The sequence below is a fragment of the Buteo buteo genome, chromosome 19 (genome assembly GCF_964188355.1).
Source record: "Buteo buteo chromosome 19, bButBut1.hap1.1, whole genome shotgun sequence".
Classification (NCBI taxonomy): Eukaryota; Metazoa; Chordata; class Aves; order Accipitriformes; family Accipitridae; genus Buteo; species Buteo buteo.
In genome coordinates this window covers 16,224,028-16,243,371 of record NC_134189.1, presented here as the reverse complement: position 1 = coordinate 16,243,371, position 19,344 = coordinate 16,224,028, and the positions used below count along the sequence as shown (strand labels likewise).

At 37.9% G+C, this 19,344-nt stretch overlaps 1 protein-coding gene across 1 annotated transcript in view; it reads right to left on the bottom strand.

Annotated features, from left to right (window-relative positions):
• Positions 1–19,344, bottom strand: part of PIK3C2G (phosphatidylinositol-4-phosphate 3-kinase catalytic subunit type 2 gamma) — a 206,949-nt gene that overhangs the window by 173,606 nt on the left and 13,999 nt on the right. Inside the window, exons 5-8 of the mRNA XM_075051333.1 lie at positions 18,385–18,542; positions 16,155–16,266; positions 9,268–9,370; positions 1,629–1,699 (exon numbers count right to left, since the gene is read on the bottom strand). Coding sequence (XP_074907434.1) covers positions 1,629–1,699; positions 9,268–9,370; positions 16,155–16,266; positions 18,385–18,542 — 444 coding nt within the window. The remainder of the gene's footprint in view (positions 1–1,628; positions 1,700–9,267; positions 9,371–16,154; positions 16,267–18,384; positions 18,543–19,344) is intronic.

Below are 19,344 nucleotides of genomic sequence, written 5' to 3'. Positions count from 1 at the left end.
TCTTCTATTATCTCTTCATCAGGATGAAGAATATTGTTACTTATTTGTTTCTCATATGGAAGGCATTTCATTCCTATGAGCATCCTTACTGCCCTTCTCTTCACTTTTTCAAGTTCTATTACATCATATTTGAAATGGGAGAAGCAGAACTGTCAGCCATATTCAAGATAAATGAACACCCTACACTGATACTGTGGGATAATATTGTTTTTTTGGTTTTTTTTTCATTTCTTTCATAATAATTCCCAACATTTGTTTAATCTTTTTTGCAGCTGCTGGGCACCAAGCTGACATTCAGAACTATTGATTATAACCCCAAGAACTCATTCCTGGTGGTAAAAGTCAACTCAGAGCCTATGATTTCATATGTGAATTTAAGACCGTTTCCTCCCATCTACATTTATCTTCTCAAAATTTCATCTGCCACTTTATCACACACTCAACTCGGCATTGTAAAATCCTTCTGCAAATCATCACAGGCAGCTCCTGTGCACACTATGGGCAGCAAACTTTTGTCACTTAGCTATTACCCCTTTTTTTCTCAGATAAGTTAGAAATACAATTGAGAGCACAAGGCCTGACCACAGATCTTTCTGGGTCATCACTGCTGGAAAATGTTTTCTTCTACCTGTCAACACAGTTCAAGCTTTTACTTTTTCAATATTTACTGAGCTTGTGGTTGAAGAAAGTATTTATTGCCCTACAGTATCAGAGGAAATTTTGCAGACCATAGTTGATTTCCAGCTCAACATCTTTTATCACCTATCCCCTCTGAAGATTCTCCTTGCCATAGAAAAGGCCACATACTTTACATCACAAGAAATAAAACAGCCAATAAGTAGTGTGTGTATAAACTGTATGATTGGTTTGATCTCTATAGCAAGGACCAGAATGGAGATTTGGGCCATGCTCTTAGGAAACCAGATGGGTCCTCAGTAAGCATCAGATATTCACCTTGAACAAGTCACTACCTCTCTGTTTTCCTCCATCTGCTAAATGACAGGTGTGGCATTTACTGTTCTTGGCAAAGTACTTTGTAACACATTGATGAAAAACATTACAAAAAGTGTTAACAGCTTCTTTATCTAAGTGCATGAAATGGAACATAATGAAAGTTGAATGAGGAATCTATCTCATTTAGTGCTTGTCCATGGTAGGTTAGCTTTAGAGTCAGATGCGTTTTGAGTGCCAAGTTAAAAACTTGTCATAGATAGCCTCCATTACAAAAATAAAATAAAATAAAACAAAACATCACTCAGCTGTGAAAACACAGGCATAATAAAGAGCAAATCTATTATTTTTACAGTATTTATTCTTAAAATTCTCTAAGAGCAATGCACACGTGAGAATTATGACTCCTTCAATCCTGGGAATCTTTAGGAAACATGCAAGTTCTAATGAAACCTTCAATGACATGAAAGGGAGAGAATGGGAAAAATTACACATATCTATAAATGATTATTGCTAAGTAATCAATAAGGTCTGAAAATAAGAGTCTAAAACATTGAGCCAATTTTCTCTTTGGTATCATTCCTGTCCCCAGTAGGTCTCAGAATTGTCCTTTGGCACCAAGATGCTCACTACAAATACGAACAAACAGAAATATTGTTAAATACCAGTGTTCTTACCGAGTCAGCCTCCAGGCACAACTGTCTTCTAACAGCTGATTCACACTGAACTGTCTTTGGTCATCTTCATGCTGTGGAAGAGAAGCATATAGTGAGATATAGTATTCTGATTGGAAGAATGCATGTTGGAGAGATTTGCTTGGTATTTTCCAAAGTCAGCATGTTCTTTTAGGAACAGTCCTATCAGAGTGTTCAGGATGTTTCAATCTGAAATTTTATTTGGCGAGTCTCTCTCATGTTACACTGGGTTGTACTAGGTAGGAGGCCAAACCAGATTGTCACAGCAGTTCCTTCTAGCTCCATATAGGTGAAGACTATAGCCCAGCCTCAGTAAACCCTGCCTCTGCTTTCTTGTTACAGACAGCAGAAGCCACCCTTTTGCAATGGCAATATCCACCAGCCACAAAGCCGAAATCAGTTTTCATCCAAAACCCCCCTGCTGCTTCCTTTTCTAAGAAAACAGAACAGAGAACACCTGTACCATCCTTTGCAACCCTTCTGAAGGGACTTCTCTCAGTGAAGTCACAGAGAGGATCAAGGCACCAAAGCATTTTTAGTATGAGGAGAGGCTGAGCTAGGACTGTTCAGTCTGGAGAAGGGAAAGCTCAGGGGGAATCTTATCAATGTGTACAAGTATCTGATGGGAAATAATGAAGACAAGGGAGTCAGACTCTTTTCAGTACTGCTTACTGACAGGACAAGAGGTAAAGGGCACAAATTAAAACACATGAAATTCCATGTTAACACACACACACACAAAATATTGTGAAGGTAGTCAAACACAGGAAGATGTTGCCCTGAAAGACTGTGGAGTAGGTTGAATATCTGCTGAGATATTCAAAACATGACCAGACATGGTCCTGGGAAACCTACTCTAGCTGACCCTCCTTGAGCAGAGGGGTTGGACTAAATGATCCCATGAGATCCCTTCCAGCCTAAACAATTCTGTGATTTTGTCTTATTTCATATATTCTGCTGATCAAACCTGTTTCAATTCAGATAGAGTTCTTTCTCCAGCCCCATGGATTTGTTGCCTTTGATGGCTTAACCCTTCCCACCCCATGGAGGTAGCTCAGCCCATGCTAGGCGTGTACTGCCAGCTTGTAAGCACCACCATGTCCTGAAAATTCTGCCCTTTTTCTGACCCATATCCCTATAACTCATAGGGAAAAGTTACTGAGGGGCTTGTGACAAGCATGACCCCAAATTCACTGGTCAAGGATTACAAAGGGAATGACACTTATAAACAGGTATAACCCTGGGAGGAGTAGGGGGATGAGAGAGAAAAGAATTAACTAAGAAAACAGAAGCAGGAAAGCAGCACAGCACATAGGCATCTAGTGGTGATGAGTTTCTGTCTCCATAACGGCTAGGACAGCTGCCAGACATTATTTTCCTTAGTATCTCTAGAACTGTAAATGATGGCTGGAATGGGCACAGCTTAGGCAATCAGGTCACAGCTTATTTATTTACATGTATACTGATCTAAAATATTTGTTCGCTTAAAGGTGAAGCAGAGTACAGAAATTGTATCTGACCAAGGATACAGAAGAATCTGAAAAGTGACTCCATTTTAGGTTGAACTAAACTAATGAAACTTTCAAGTTCTTTGTGAAGGGTAGAAAAAATGGTTTAACCTTAAGCAAAACATTTCAATAAGGGAAAAAAAAATTCTGTTAATATTTTCCTGTTATCACTTTCATACAATAAACAAAATTAAAAAAAAAGAGAACAACACAATCCAACAGTGATGAAATATGATTGATGATTCCCCCCCCCCCCCAAACTGAATTTGAAAGCAAATTTGTATTTTCTAAAGAAAAAAAAAACAACAATCTTTCACTTGGCTAAAACAGCCTTCTCCTAATATTTTGAATGTTAGTGAATTCAAATATTGAAAGCTTGTTCAGAAGAAGGTGACCACACCAGCAATTTTTTCTAGTTAATTGAAGTGTAGTAGTGGTCTAAAGCTAGCATTCCTAAGTAACTTGTGTCTCTTCTATGGTTGGATTCAATTTAAATATGTTAATTAACATGTGAATTAATTCACACTAATTCTGCTTTAGATCACTATATAAAGAATTGGCAATAGCACTGTTTAAGGAGCGGGATCTTGCTGAGCTAGATACATTACAGATGTTCTGTAAAGAATTCCCATCTGGAGCGCTACTATCTCTTTTATCACATAGTGGCAACAAGTGAAAGATGAATTAGATGAATGAAATGCAAGGGGGCGAAGGTAAGAAAAACATTCTCATGCATTAAGCCTTGAAAGTATGTCTCAGATATAAGCACTAAACTCCACTTTGTCTGGGCATTTGATCTTATACAAACACCTGTGTTTCTTATCTCAGTGTATTGACATGAGAGTGTTACGTGTTATTACAGAGGAGAAGACAGAGTAAGTACTTGGGGGCTAGGGGATGCATTTGAGAGTAGATGGTCTTTTCTCAGCTGATTTCAGAATCTGTCTCTGAACCCCACTAAGTTGCTTCTACAAAAATGATTATGAGACACAAAAAAAATAGCTCACGGATGCCCATTTCCTGAGCACAGCACTAAGTGTGCTACATATGGCTCTGACCTAATAACTGCTGGTTTTGCTCACAACTCATGTCTTCTGCCCATGCCATACTCTGAGGCTTGGAGCATCTGACCTCTGACAGCTATCATGCTGCTTCAGTGCATGCTAGAGGACTGGTATAACATCTCAAGCCTTGAGAATATTTTGTGGTGCTACCATAATCAGCAGCATGCATTCAAGGAAGAAGATAGCACCCAGCACTCCATAGTTCCTTGCTATAATACCATGATTTGAATTTGCTGCTTCTAGACAGAGCAACAATCACATCCATCTTGACTCTCAGCAGGTCATATGCTTTTTTTTTTCTTTTTTTAAAGTCACGTTACCCTACAGATGAGTAGTGTGTGTGTTCTGCAAAATCCACCCTGCATTTTTATAATGTCGCTGCATACTTAGCTGTCACACTGCCACCTCTGGAGACCTTACAAATATCAGAGCACATCTGAACTGAGCAATCACAGGGACAAGGCTTAAGCTACAGAACAAGATTGATAAATGACAAACTTCCTCCTTGATCTCATACACTGATAGGGCTAGGAGACAGGAAGGGATGAACTCGGAAACAATGTGACACAGATGGAAGGAGGGAACCCTGAAGCTTAGAGATATGTGTGATTGATAGGAACCCAGAAACTTAAGGGGATCTGATGGACTAGGGCAAAAGGTGGATGTATGTGAATTATTTAGCACCTGAATACATATGGGCGATTATTACATAGAATGGCTGTCAAGATATTCATGTGTTTCTTTGACACTAGTTAAACTACAATCTTAGTGGAGTTTTCTATAAAATAACATGTTCCAAAGTTCAAAATTTGGAAGGATTCTATAGATCACAGGTCAAATTCTCCCCAAGAGTAAGCGCAGATTAACTCACAAAAATAAACATTAGCTGCATATGTGCATAACTGAGCTAGCTGAAGAATCTTAAAAGTCTCAAAGTTTGTGCCTTAAAAAAACCAAAATAACACACAACAAAAAAACTCCCAACACACTATTTTCACATCTTTTCATATGAATTCTGAGGGAGGGCAATTTTTTTTTCCATAAACTGCGTCTAATTTCATTTTATGTTCAAAGACACAAGTTTCAGAGAACAGCAACAACAAAATTGACCGTGAGCTCACTATTGACTACCTCAGATCCTTGAATTCAGTGTGGCTGGAGCAGGTTTCAGCAGACCCAAAGAGATCTACAGAACTGAGTCCAGAGCAAAAGGAAACACTGCAGCTTTCAATGCAACACAGTCTGCATCTCCTCCATTAGGTTTTGTGTTGTCCTGACAGACTTGCTGGTGCTCCAGCCTGCGAGCAGGACCTCTCCTTTCCGATATGAGTGCTCTGTCACAAGCATGCCCTGGAGCTGGAATAAAACTCTGGGTCTATGACTTATGCCAGCTCAAGAGCTGCTCATGTTCTTTGCTATTATTAGTAACCTAAAGTAACTTCATGGCCTGAAGCTTTCAGAGCCGTGTCAGTTACAATAAAGGGGTGATCAATAATTCTGTCCTGGTTTCAGCTGGGATAGAGTTAAGATATCTTAAAATGCCACCCTTCCTGGTTAAACCCTATCATAGGTTATTAAACAGTAGCACAATTTCAAGGGATATTTTAACACAAGAAAAGGCTCCCTTCTATTTTTAGAGGGATTGTGTAGTGCCTCAAAGTCACAAACTTTTAAATAATGGAAAAAAAATCACCCCCTTCTTATCATGATGGGCCACTGACTTTTCTCATCTGTGATTATGCCCAGAAAGTTAACACTTAACTCATTATGTCTGGTAAAACGTTAACACCATTAACACTGGTATATATGAAAATAAAAATGTTTTTGAACTTTCAGGAAATACTGCTTGCTGGCTGCTTTAGTCCAAAAATTCCTTTCTGGAAGCAAGTGAGGCTCTTGTTAGAAACCCATAAGTATTCTTTGCTGCTTCTCCACTGCAAAGATTCATGCTTCCCCCAGATAATCAGTATGTGGGGACAACTCTGAAAAAATGAGTGACTTGAATATACAGAGCACTCCCTAGAAATGGTTTCTGGATAAAGGTTTCTGCTTCTACGCTGTTCAACTGCACATTTTTTCCTAAACACCACCTAGCCACTAGGAATTTAACACTTCTGACCCACTACGACTTGTGGAGTTTGTGCTTAAGAGTTGCCTTTTAGAGACCATCTAGGTTAAAACACAGAGCAGGACAGGTGTGCAGCAGTCATTATTCAGTATTATTGTAACCTGTGTACACTGGGCCACCATCTGACAAGAGACTATTGGGTTTTCTCCACATTCATTGTCATTCTGAAGGTTTCAATGTGTGGACAAAAATCTGCAAGGTGCAGAATTCTCAATCCCAATTCAACAGAAGCTCATTGTCTGGCTAGAGATGGTATAAAACTGAGCTTCAATATTTTTCTATATATTAAAAAGATAAACTAACGTTCCCTGTATAAGCCTTATTTGGAAATTTAGTAGGAATCTAGCATCTTGAAAACTGGGGTCTTAGACGATTTTCTTCAAGCATGTTAACACCAATAAATCTCACGTCTCAAAAAACCAAAATCAAATTAAAGGTCATCCACTGGCTGAAAGACCTGTGTTTCCATGTAAAGCCCCAGGCCAAATTTCTTGTAACTGCTCAGTTCAAGACAATTTCCTCTTTCTGAATACTTCATAACAGAATACCAGCTTCCCACAAAAGGAAAGGAAGCAAGCATTTACCTTAAAAAAATATGTTTTTCAGCTGAATTCACAAAAGAACATGTAGTTATTGGCCAAAGTTCGTACACTGTCTGGTTAAAAAAAAAAATAATAGTTTTATATTGCTTATAAGTATCCACTTATATTGGTTATTAAGCATAATAATAGTAATTTGCATGTACAGACAGATATTTTTAACCACGCATCCCAATTTCATGAAGGCAGTCTCCGGATGGCATTGGTCTAGAGTTTTGCTTCCTTAGCACACAAACAAGCTTTAAAGTTTCAGAAGAGACTCCTGAACATATCATTAGGTTCCAAAGCAGATAGTTTTGGAGATCTATAGTAATAGCAGATCTATATAGACCAAATAGGTCATTTGCCCTATATTTTAGTTTTTCTGTTTGAAGACAGAGTAACTTGTAGAAAACCAGTCATTGGCTTAGAATTTTGAAGAGTAGATTGTCAGGAAGTTGTTTGAGTCTCCCTCTTTTCAGTATATGCGTGTAAAAAACACCTTCACCACATGCTATATGCATGTAAGTAGCAAAACGCATTCAAATCAAACTTCTAATTCGTGTCACTGATTTCTCAGGCCAGAAAATGTTGGAAACCTGCAACTGCCCAGCAGAAGAGTCAATAATATATTATTCTATTTCAAAGATAGAGATGCTGACTTAAAAAAGGTAAATAATTTTTCCACCATTACATATATTTATGTGCATCCATAATTATATCTAATCACCAACACTCCTCTCTTTTCAAGCCCTTTTTTGGCAGCACTATATGAAAAATGAAGTTTTCCACGTTCTAACACAGGATGTCTTGTCACAGATCTAACACCAGAAAGGACTATGATGACCACCTAATCTCTGTTTAATGCAGACAATGGAAATCACATGGTGATGCCTGCCTTGATCTCAACAACTTGCAGTTAAATGACAACAAGTTACCACAGATAGTTTCCCAAGACAAAACTCATTCCAATGGTCACTGGACGTGTGCTTTTTGCTGGTGTGATGCAGGGATGGGGTGAGAAAGGACTTATGAGATGGACACTTGCTTACCCCCTTCTGAAGGTATATTCAAACATCAACTTATTTTCCCTAGACTGAGAGCAAGCATTTGGCAATTCATTGATCTGAATAATTTTTGAAGAAGTGACCTAGCAATGAAAGCTTACATGTTTCCTAATTTACTTTCTTTTGGACAATGTTATACCAAGAAGAACCAATGGTTTTTAAAAAATAAATAGTTAAGTGAAAAATATTGGCAGTGAAGAATGCCAATAATTTAAGCCAGGATTGTACGTATCAGCACTAAATTATTCTGCTTTTATCTATAAACTCATTAAAATGTGAAATGTGTATATATATATATATATATATTTGGCCTCATTATAGCCCTTTTTTAATGCTCCAGGTAACATATTATATTGAACTTGATGTTCCACATGGTGACACATAACAGAAAGGAAAAGAAAGCCCCTACCCTTTTTTATTAGAAATCTGCCATCTGACCCATATACTGACAGACTCAGGCTGATAGCATACCAAGGCAAAGCAGGTAATTGGTACTATCTGTGAACAGAGTCAGCACACTGCCAGTGAACACTGCCCAGAACAAAGTTTCTGCTGTATTGCAAACTTTGGGTTGGAAGTAATTCTAGGTGGTCCACTGGGAATAAAGCTCACATTTAGTAGCATAGGTCAGTGCCATTAAAGCTCAGTAATCCACTGCAAGGTTGCTTAAATTCAAATAATCTGAATAGGAATGTCCCTGGATTTAAGATGGTGATAAAATTATGTTTTCTGTAAGGACTACATGTCCTTACAAACAATATTTCTGCATGTCTGCAAGCAAGAACATACACACATACAAGTATGCATCACACGTGCATAAACACACCAACTGTGATTCTGGCTTTTATCAGCCTACTCTGGTTTTCAGTGATAATGACAAGAATCCAGATCTAATTCATTTTACGCAGTACTTTGCGTGGTTTTGCTCTTGTTATATTTCAAAACATAGAAAGGCTAATAAAAAATAAGAATTCTCTACCTACCTGAAATAAATAGCATTAAATTCTAACAAAACTGATTTTTTTTCTAAAAAGGTAACCCTTGGTCTTTTTCAGTTGTGTGTTCTCTACAGTAACTCACTAGATATAAGTACAGGAGGCAAAGCAGAAATGTTCCCCAGTACATTTCAACTGCAGTTCAGCAATAATATATGCATTCTCAGGAAAGCAAATAATCTCTCTTTGATTATTACTGCAGGTTGCTACATAAAAGGATTGGTGGAATTTTATTCCTTCAGGGATGCTGAAAGAAAGAGGAGGAAAAAAAGACGACATACCGTTCGAGCCAAACTTTGCTTCAAATTATTAGTGTTGTGTAGTCGAAGCTGAATGCAGGTGGTTGCCTTGCGGAGACTTTCATGGCTGCCCAAAGTATGATTACTGTAGTTTAGGGGAAAAAAAAAAAAGACAAATAACAAATATTTATCTCTTCTTGCCACTTCCTTCTTTTCTTCCCTTCTCTCTTCTCCTAAAAGCACCGGTGGACTAAATTTTAAGTGCAAAGCAGATTGTATAATATAAAACATGTACTTGGCACCCACTTCCATGAAAACTGATGGTGTTTGGTTCTGGCATATTTTCTGGTGAAACAGTTTAAGAATAATTGCTTAGATGTATCTTTGATCATTAAGTTCTGTAACAGAACAATGACAAAGAGAAAGAATATCCTAAACAAACTGCATGTGCTCCCAAACCTTGAGATTATTCATGCATATTCTTAAAATGAAATTAGTGCAATTTATACAAAGTATCTTGGTTATGAATGCACCACTACAGAATGACTTGTAGTGTTTGATACCCAACTTGAAAAATCAAATATTAACTGTGAGTTTGAAAATCACATACATTAAGACAGGTGGCCCTTGATTCTCAAAGAAATCAAAGTTCTCACCCTGTACAGGACACCTAGAGATGGTAAAACAAGCTGCGAGTCAGTCTTCCTCCTTCTCAATCATATGAGAGCTAAGGTCAGACATAGAGCTCTACTCACTCAGCTGGAGTGGCTTCTACAAACTACTCTGCTGGTCAAGGATGCTTTAGTACCCCATGACAGGGGAATTCCTTTTTCTTATTTGCCTCTTCAGAGTAGCTTCTAGTCCACTTATCACTCTTGGCAACTTCTTCTATACTTATAATACAGCCTTAGTATATCACTCTTAAAATTACTTGGAACAAAAATAATTTCACTGTTTCCCTTCCCCTTTTTGTTTTAATCAGGTGAAATAATGCAAAAACTATTTCAGAGTTAAGGCAAACATCTTTTTACATTTTAAAAAAAATCCTTTGGGATATAACAGGTAGGAAAAATGACACTGATTTTTGCAAAGGCAAATTCATCACCAAAGCAAGTTAATATGCATACGTATCATTAGTTACAACTCTAGTGCATGTTCAATTAGATTCATGTTGCTTTTTTCAAGCCTGCAACCACAAGCGCCAAAAGGGATATCCCATATTTATACAGATTTACAGCATGGTAAGTTATTTCAGAACTCCTTGGGCCATGAAGGAAAGATGATTCTTTTCTGGTTTGTCAAGTGCCATGGAAAACCCAGAATTCAGATGTAAACTGTGTTTCTTTCTACCTAAAAGGGCTTTTGATGGAATGTCTGCATAAAACTGGCTGGATTTATTTCCAAAAAAACACTTACCCGATGAATAAAACATGGAAAGTGTGACTTAGGGGAGAGATCCATATCTCACATGACAGCAGAGGTCCCCAGCAAAAATGAATGGTTAAACTTAAATAAATGTGCTGTAGATATTGCCATTCAGAACAATTACAGGGAATTCATATATCTTGTATATGTTCTGCACCTACACTACACCAGAGTAAAGTAACATACATACTGTCCATTAGAGGTCACAAAAGGTATAAAGTGTAGATATAAGAGCAGATATAAGAATTTATTTTTTTTTTTAAACAAATATATTAAAGGTCACAGAGGACAAACCTATTTCCATCTGACGTAACAAATACCTAAAGCAAGGTCCTCTGATAGTGCTTCCATATATTTGCAAAATTCCTTGATTTTAAGAGTATGAAGTACAGATGTAAGACAGAGAAGTTAACACCAACGCAGTGAAATACCTGTACTGGTGGAAAGCGTATCACTGTTTTGCCTCAACCCTTCTCAAATCCCTTTACAAGCAAAAGTCCAAGAGATCAATTCCTAGTTCCTGAGACTGTACCAATTCATAGATTCTCTTCTGTTGCTCCTCAGCTCATATCTGTGTTGTGCTTACTCATGGCTTTCTTGAAGCTTCTTCCTCTCCTCATTTTACCCAATCACGTCAGCCTCATGACTCTAATGATGAACTCTCCCATGATCCTTGCATTCTTTAGAACTGCGTCACACTTGGTTTTTACCTTTTACTCTACCATTATCCCTGCTCTTTCCATTCTGCCTTACCTTCAAACTTAGGACAGGTGTAGTGACAAGAAAATTACAAAGAAACACATCTGTGAGTCTTGAGTTGATACCTCCAGCACACAGATTCCTAGTGCAATGCCAACATTACACCAAGCCAGTGACAGAAATTGGTATCGCTATACCTATATAGAAGAGCGTTCTGCTAGTGTAAATTGGTATAAGTATACCCTCCTCTGTAGTTACAATTTTGTACCACAGATGTATAAAAACTACCTTTTGCAAGTATAATTATTTCATGTCATCATGCTTCCAGGCAAAACAAGCTACACCAACAGAAGTTGAATTTTGTGGTTATAACTACATTTACACTAGTTGTTTGTGTTAGCTCTGCTGTGTCAGGCAAATACAATACATCATCAAATCCTTTATTGACATAGCAATGCTGCCTGAAACATTGCAGTCAGAAGTATGGTCCATACAGTTGACTTCATACAGTTGACTTCATGAGTGGATTTAATTTGCACAAATACAAAGAAAAAAGTTTTGACAGGTATTGTGACACAAGAGACTAGACAAAATGGATTAATGCCTCAATAAAATAATGTAGAAACCTGGTCTAGATAAGAAGTGAACTACAAGAAACAGAGATGTAGCTTTGCCATAGATTGACAGACTACCTTTTAGCTATACCTCAGGCTGCAACACACTATGCAGATCTGCTACTATACCTGTACTACTAAGATAAAAGTACTATAGCCCCCTTTGGAGGATAGCATGATTAATAGTAACTGGTTTACAGTGCTCTGAGCTCTGCAAAGGAAACACAAATAAAAACGCTACAACATTATTAACTCAAGAGTTTTCCCCCTGTTTTTAGCTGGAATTACTAAGTGCAGAATACAGGTCTGATGAGAATGCCATGACAAAAGACATAAAGCAAAAGGCAATCTTTGTCTTTAAGAGACATGGTAATGAACTGGTCAAAGCAACGTGACTTGCCTGTGGTCCCACAATATATCAGAAGCAGAAAAAGGGAAAATTCCTCAGTCACTTGAGACTCCCTCACCACTAGATGATTTTGCTTCCCCACAGCAAGGTTCTCTGATGTGATATAAGCTCCAAATCCTAATACAGTTCAATCAGACTTTTTTTTTTTTGAGAAAGAACTCAGCTGAGCAGCATCTCTGAATGAAAAACTTAATCTGCAGTGACAAGAGAAAATGAAGTTTATTTTTTACACAGAACATATTCATCCAAAAGGTGCTTGCTTCTTATGATCCCAATCTGCATGAATATAACTCTGCCCAGTGTATAATTAATAGCTTAAACTTCAATTTGAGTGAAAACCAATTCTTATTTAGCTCTCAATTCTCAGAGAATAGAATTAGTAAGGCAAAAAATGTCATCAATAAGGTCACAGGCAAGCATGTGAGCAGAAATGATAAGCATTTAGACTTTTCTATTCCATAACCCTGCTCACTATGTTAGCTAAACTGCAAAGCAGTAAGATAACTGTGCAAAAAGGCATGTTTAGAAATAAAGCTTATAAATATCCTTAGCCTACATTCCTTTGCTGGGTCTGCATTAATGCAACCTCTTGCTAGCAGACAGATCAATTAAAAAAAAAAGTGCCCCATATTCTTATGCACACTCATGTGCTTTGTTTTATTAGGCATTTCAGGCTGTCCGGAGTTTGTAGCCTGTAGTTATAAAGGAAAAGGAGTCTAAAAGGAGGATTGATTCATTGCTGTCACATGAGAAGGGTTGGGTTTGGCTTGCTGCTGGCATTGAGAGCTAGGAGTTATTTGACACAAGCTGCTTAACCCCATTTTAATTTATTTTTATGTAACATCTTTCATGAAGGGCACCATAAAATCATTTTTCGGGGCATCCATTTGAAATTTAAGGAAAGATAGGAAACTGTGAGAGCAAGATTTATAGGTAGATGTAGAAGGTTTGGATGATGGGATGATATAGCAAAGATTTTTTAGAAACAGCAGATGTTTCCCTCCAAAAAATAAAAGATGATCATGAACAGGACAAGTATAAGGGAGTGGAGAGCTCACCCACAGCTGGGAAACCCAAAGAAGGAGGGTGTACAGATACATATGAAAATCAGAAACTTCTGTGAACAGTGGTAAAAACTGATGAGACAAATATGGGGTTTACTCCTCCCTTCTTTCAAGGAGTGTCTGTCTTTCAGACAGGGTTCTGCCTCCAGATGCACTTACACTGAACATCTGAAAAAGAAACTGCAGCAAATCAACTGGAGAAGTAACTAACATACACCTTACAATGACAGAAGGGGCAGGGACAAGGTGGCAATGGATCCTGATAGCTTCTACAGGCACTGTAAGAAAAACTTGAGGGAAAAGGAAGCATAAGAAGAAAAAGAAAGCCTGCAGGTTGAGGCAATCCCAGGATTTCTGATCAGTTAACAAAATGAACTGAAAGACCACAAACAAAATGAGATTCCAAATCAGAACTTCACAGATGGCCCTATTAGTTATGGACTGACCTGCAGCCTATACGCAGCCTTCTGATTTGTTTTTAAATTTGGATATTTGAAATCTGATATTCTACTTGTGAGTCAGATAGGATGTGAGCTCAAGGATATCTCCATAGGAAGGAAATAATGGATGATGAAATCTTGTGGTGCTGAGTGTAATGGTCATTAGCGCACAAGTATTTTTTCTCCATCTCATTCAAAGCTAAATAGATTCTAGAAATTAAGTCTTTCAGGTGCTTCTGCAGGAGGCAGGGTGAAGTGCTCGTTAATACAGTCCAATATAACAGTAAATGAAAGCTTCTGACAGAACTTCACAAAGTTGTCTGTTTCACTAAACCACCCTGGTCTGAGAACAATTCATCATGTCACTGTTTTGGCTTCACTTTAGTTTTTTTTTCTGGATAACAATAAGGCAGGAGCAGCAGAGTATTTATTCCTTTGCTGTCTTATAACTTGGGGAACTTCTACTGGAATTCATCCCTGAACAATTTCCAAATACTTTTCTGAGGAAGAGCTCTGCACAAGTACATCAAATCACTCTGTTAGCAACTTTGCAAGGAAAGCAATTTGCACTAAAAGATAACCCAAACATAGGAAAAATTTCACCCTGAGGCAACTCCTCAGGCCGTGTTAAGCTACCCAAGGGATCATTATGGTCTGAGGATTCAAATTTCAGATACAGCGCTCTGATGAGGAGGCAGAAGAAAGGGAGCCGAAACTATGGCATGGTATAGAATTACAAGCTTCTGAGGCCAGAAGTGCAGCTCAGTGCTTTCTGCATGACAGTGAAGAAGCAAAGGCAAAAAAGCTAAGAACATTATTGACCTTGTTTCACTGCTAATGAGACATGCAGAGATTCTGCAAGTACAGGAATTTAAACAGTCCACTATTGAGGCATTCTTCCCAACAGTTAAACTAAAACTGTTTAGAACGTGTTGTACACTGTACGGAAATGCACTGAACTCAGCCTCAATACAATGACTCATTATTTCCATTTTCTTTAGCAATTAGTTTGAAATGAGAAGAGAGTCTTGAAAATAAAAAAATGCCCTGGTCTTGTTGCGTAATTAACAGATCTGTGTACAACCTGATTCTCTGCTCAGCAGTTCTAGCATTGTAATGCTTCACGCAACACTCTGCTGTACCAGCTCCTGCTTCACAGAGATTTAAACAAGTGAAGAGTGGGCCTAGAAATGTTGAAGTCTCCATCTTTAGTTGCAAAGCATAATTCATCATAAACATCTGAACATTTGACCTGTGTAAGTATACAAGTGTCCAAGCTGGATATAGAACAAAGTTAATTTACACAGTGTGACACTTGCTCTCACAACTACATTACTTCCATTAATCAAGCTGACTTGCTCTGGGCTAGTACAGGTAATCTTTACACTAAACTGCAAATATGACTGCTTCTAAAAATTTCCCTTTCAATTATAGATGTATACTATTTTATCTAACATTTTTTATGTCTCTAGCAGATGAGCTGTGATTCCTGCAGTGCTAGCTTAACATGTTACCACAGAGAACTGCCAATTTCTCCCCTTCTGCTGAAAGTCACCGTCCCTACAGCCTGCACTTTAGCTGCTTCAACACAAAATCTGCTCACTTTTGCTGACAGGTGAATTTAAGCTGCCGGGGGCAAGAAACAACTAGCTAAGTCCAGTAGTGCTTTCAACCATCACAAGAGTTTACCTAAATGAATGCAAATCAGAGCATTTACTTCCTTACTTGTAGACTATGTACATTCAGAAAGACCTGTTTGTATGAAAAATGTGTTTTTCTCCAACTTGTAGTCAGCACCAAAGCGCGGAGTTCATTTGCTTTTACTACTGTTGCAACTGGATATGAAGAAAAATCACCTGCTATATAACTGTATAATACTGTTTCTCCTCTCTTTGGTGACTTCCACCTTTGAGGATATGCATACCCCTTCATGCTTTTAACACTCCTATGAGATACTGGATGTAGCAGCATCCTTGTATTACAGATGAGAAAGACCAGAAGGGCAGTGAAGTAAAACAAATTATTCAAGGCTGCACAAAGCTTATATAAAGGAGCCAGGATTTTATTTGAATCCTTGTACTAGAGCACACTATCATCTCTGTAGAACATAAGTACTGTGTATTCTGGGAGTTTCAGAAACTATACATTAAGTGTTTGGAACATAATACTCTAACTCTCCCTATGGTTCTGTTTTTATGGCATGTAAGCAGAGCACATTAAATGCACAGCTTTTATTACATAACACATACTTAATACCGTCTCGTAATGAGATACTTACTTTTGTAAGAATTCATCAGACCCGCAAACACTTAGAAGGCATTCCTCCTGGACTGGGTATCGATTTGTGCAACGGAGGATCTCTACAATTAAGTCATGAGTGATACAGCCAGCTGTAAATAAAGATAGCAAGAAAAATTAATAGTAGCTTGCTAGAGAATTCCAGTCTAGATACTTGAGCAAAGAAAATAAGAATTTCTTTGAAATGCCTAACTACTGCTGCAGACTAGCTCCATCAAGAGGAATTAGATCAAGCCACACCTGATTTTTTTTTTTTTTAATTTTGCTTCAAATGCTTTACAAGTCACAGAATCTATGTCCATTTAGAGGAAATTAGCAATTTGTTAGGTAGCTAGGATGAAGGTTTGGTTTTCCTTGGGGGAGGTAGAAAAATGCAGCAAAGGATTCAGAAGGGCCTTCTGAAAATTTTGTTTTCTTTGCAAAGCCATTTTTCTTTTGCTTAGAAAGCCACTTCAATTGAACATTTTCTACCAGTTTTACTAGTTTTAAACATCTAGCCCTTCGACAACTCGCTGGTTTAAGCAACTCCTTATAGCTGGTTTGACACGTAAACTGCTGTGCCTGTTTGCTAAATTTATATACACCAGAAAAAAAAGAATGACACAGAATCTTGAATTAAAATTGTAACATGCACTTGTTTCAGGTCACTCATTGGAAAAACTCTGAAACTTGCTAGTATTATTCATTTGCACTTTGTAGACCCATTTTCCTTTCCTTACTCTGCCAAATGTTTTTGCATGACATAACAATTATTTATATTCGATGAGGCAAAAAAGTGTGCTCCCTCCCCCCACTTCAACTATATCTTGCTGTTTACTCAGACTGTAAGCAAGTTTAGGATAGGGACTGTTTCTTAGATCCCCTTCAGTTTTAGCTGTGCGTTCTAAAGCTTTTTTGTAAATGAAGTTAAGCAGACTGAAAATCGAACAATCCGTAGGGTGAATGATGCTATATGACAAAACATTTGCCAGTAGTTAAGACTTTTCCATTGCAGGGAACTTCAATGTAGATCCCTTGCCTAGCTGACAGAAGTGCTGGAAATACTACCATCTGGTCCAAGTGTCCCAGGACCTTTGGCCCTTTGCATCATGGCATCCACAAAGTATTGGTTAAAGATGGTACTACAACCTACTACTTCTCCAGGCTTTCCAATAACTATGCAGATGCTCCCAAATGAAGCAACCAAACTGGTATGAATAAATGTGTAAGCCTTGGCTACCTTATTTATGAAGATTTATATATATATATGTTAACTGATATTCTTAGAGCTTTGGATTTTCAGTTTTCAACCCATCAAACAAACTAATACTCAGCCTGTTACAGCTAAATAATTCCTTGACAACTGAAGAAATGATGCATTAAAAAAAAGAGTATCACTTAATGAAGCAGCACAGGAAGACAGGGAGAAGAAGATCTAATTTATTTCATTTTTGTATATGTGGCTTAAGAAGTAAAAATTACCAGAGCTGGAATCAAAGATTCTCCCATTCACCACAGATACAGGATGCACAGGAGCAGTGGCAGCTTCCCACAGTCACTAGTGGCAGAATAATTTAGGTTGGGAAGGACCTCAGCAGGTCCATCTACTCTGGCCTCCTCCCCAAAGGAGGATCAACATTGAATTTAAAACAGCTTGTTCAGGTTTTTGTCCTGTAAGACTTTAAAAACCTCCAAGGATGGAGACTCCACAACTTCCATGGGCAAACTGTTCCAATTCTTAATTACTGCCCTTTTGTAACCATGCAGTTGGAATTTCTCCTTTCATTTTATGACCGACATGTACTTTCCCCGACCTGTACATAACCTTGGGTGGAGAAGAGTCTTAGCAACTGCAGACTCTTAAGTCTTGGATTCAGTAACGGAGTCAAGGCTATGAAAAGTTCCACGACTATATCGGGACTACCCCTACACTTCGAATTAGGCACAAGCTTAAATTCCTTCTAGATCAAAGTCTGAGTGATGGCCTATTTGAGACTGCCAGAATTGGTCCCAATTATGATTAAAGAAAGTAGAGATCTATACATTAGCAAAGTTTGGTATTTAATGTGATTTTAATTTTATAGCAAATATACTGAACAATTTTGACAAAGCATGCACTCAAGACTCATGTAAGGCTTGCTCTCCAAGTATCTTTCCAGATAACAAATGTGTTTTGTTATCATCTGCATGGAACTGAATTGTAGAATGATATGGGCTCCTCAATCACTTACCATGCTGTGTAAGAAGCAGAGGATATAGTGAAGAATCTGTCCAAACGCTGATTCTGAACTTTGATTCACCAAGGATATGGTCTGGGTACCTTGTTGTGACACTCCAGATTTTCCCGGTGTTTGTCTTCAAGTCAAAAGCAGGATAGGCTTTTCTTATTCTGAAAAGAACATGTGATGAAATTATGTCTAAATAGGCATGCATTTCAACTCTCTTACAAGAACAGAACAAAAATGCTACAGGATACCTACAATAATAGTACATAGAGAGCTGTTTGGAATAAAATTTTGTGCAAACTAGAGGGGAAAATAGTAGCACCTCAATCCTTGTTTCATATATTAGTGGGATACCTACATATCAGGTAGTGTGCATATAACTACATCTTTTAATCAACAGGAAAACCATCAGTAGAATCTTCATGAACTTCACAGAATCACTGCTGAGCTTGACCTCAGTGAAGCCAAAAGGAGTTTAAACACAGACTTCAGTGTACACCAAGCATGGTAGAAATGAGAGTGCTCAAATAAGTGCTTAAATAACAGTTTTAACTTAAAATTTAAGTGTTTCTCTAACCAATTTTCTCTAACCAAGAGCATGTGCACAGACAGCTGTGACTAGGATAGCTGGTCAAAATGAATACAGGAACATGCTTTCTATGCAAAATCTTAAGTAGTCCCTATTTTCATGGTGCTCTAGAATCCAATCTGAAATCCTCATTACTAAAACCATGACTATTTATGCAAATGTCTGTAGAGAGCAACAACTGTTACAGTCATTGAGTCCCTCTGATATACCATTACCTATAAAATATGTTGCCCCTCCTCCTTCCAATTACCAAAGATCTGCAAAAACTAATTCTTCCTGAGGTACCATTTCCTAATGAACACTGGTCACAGGTATTATGTCTGTCATCTGAGATTAAACTTGCTTTTTAAGGAAATACGCTTTACAGCTGCAGGTAA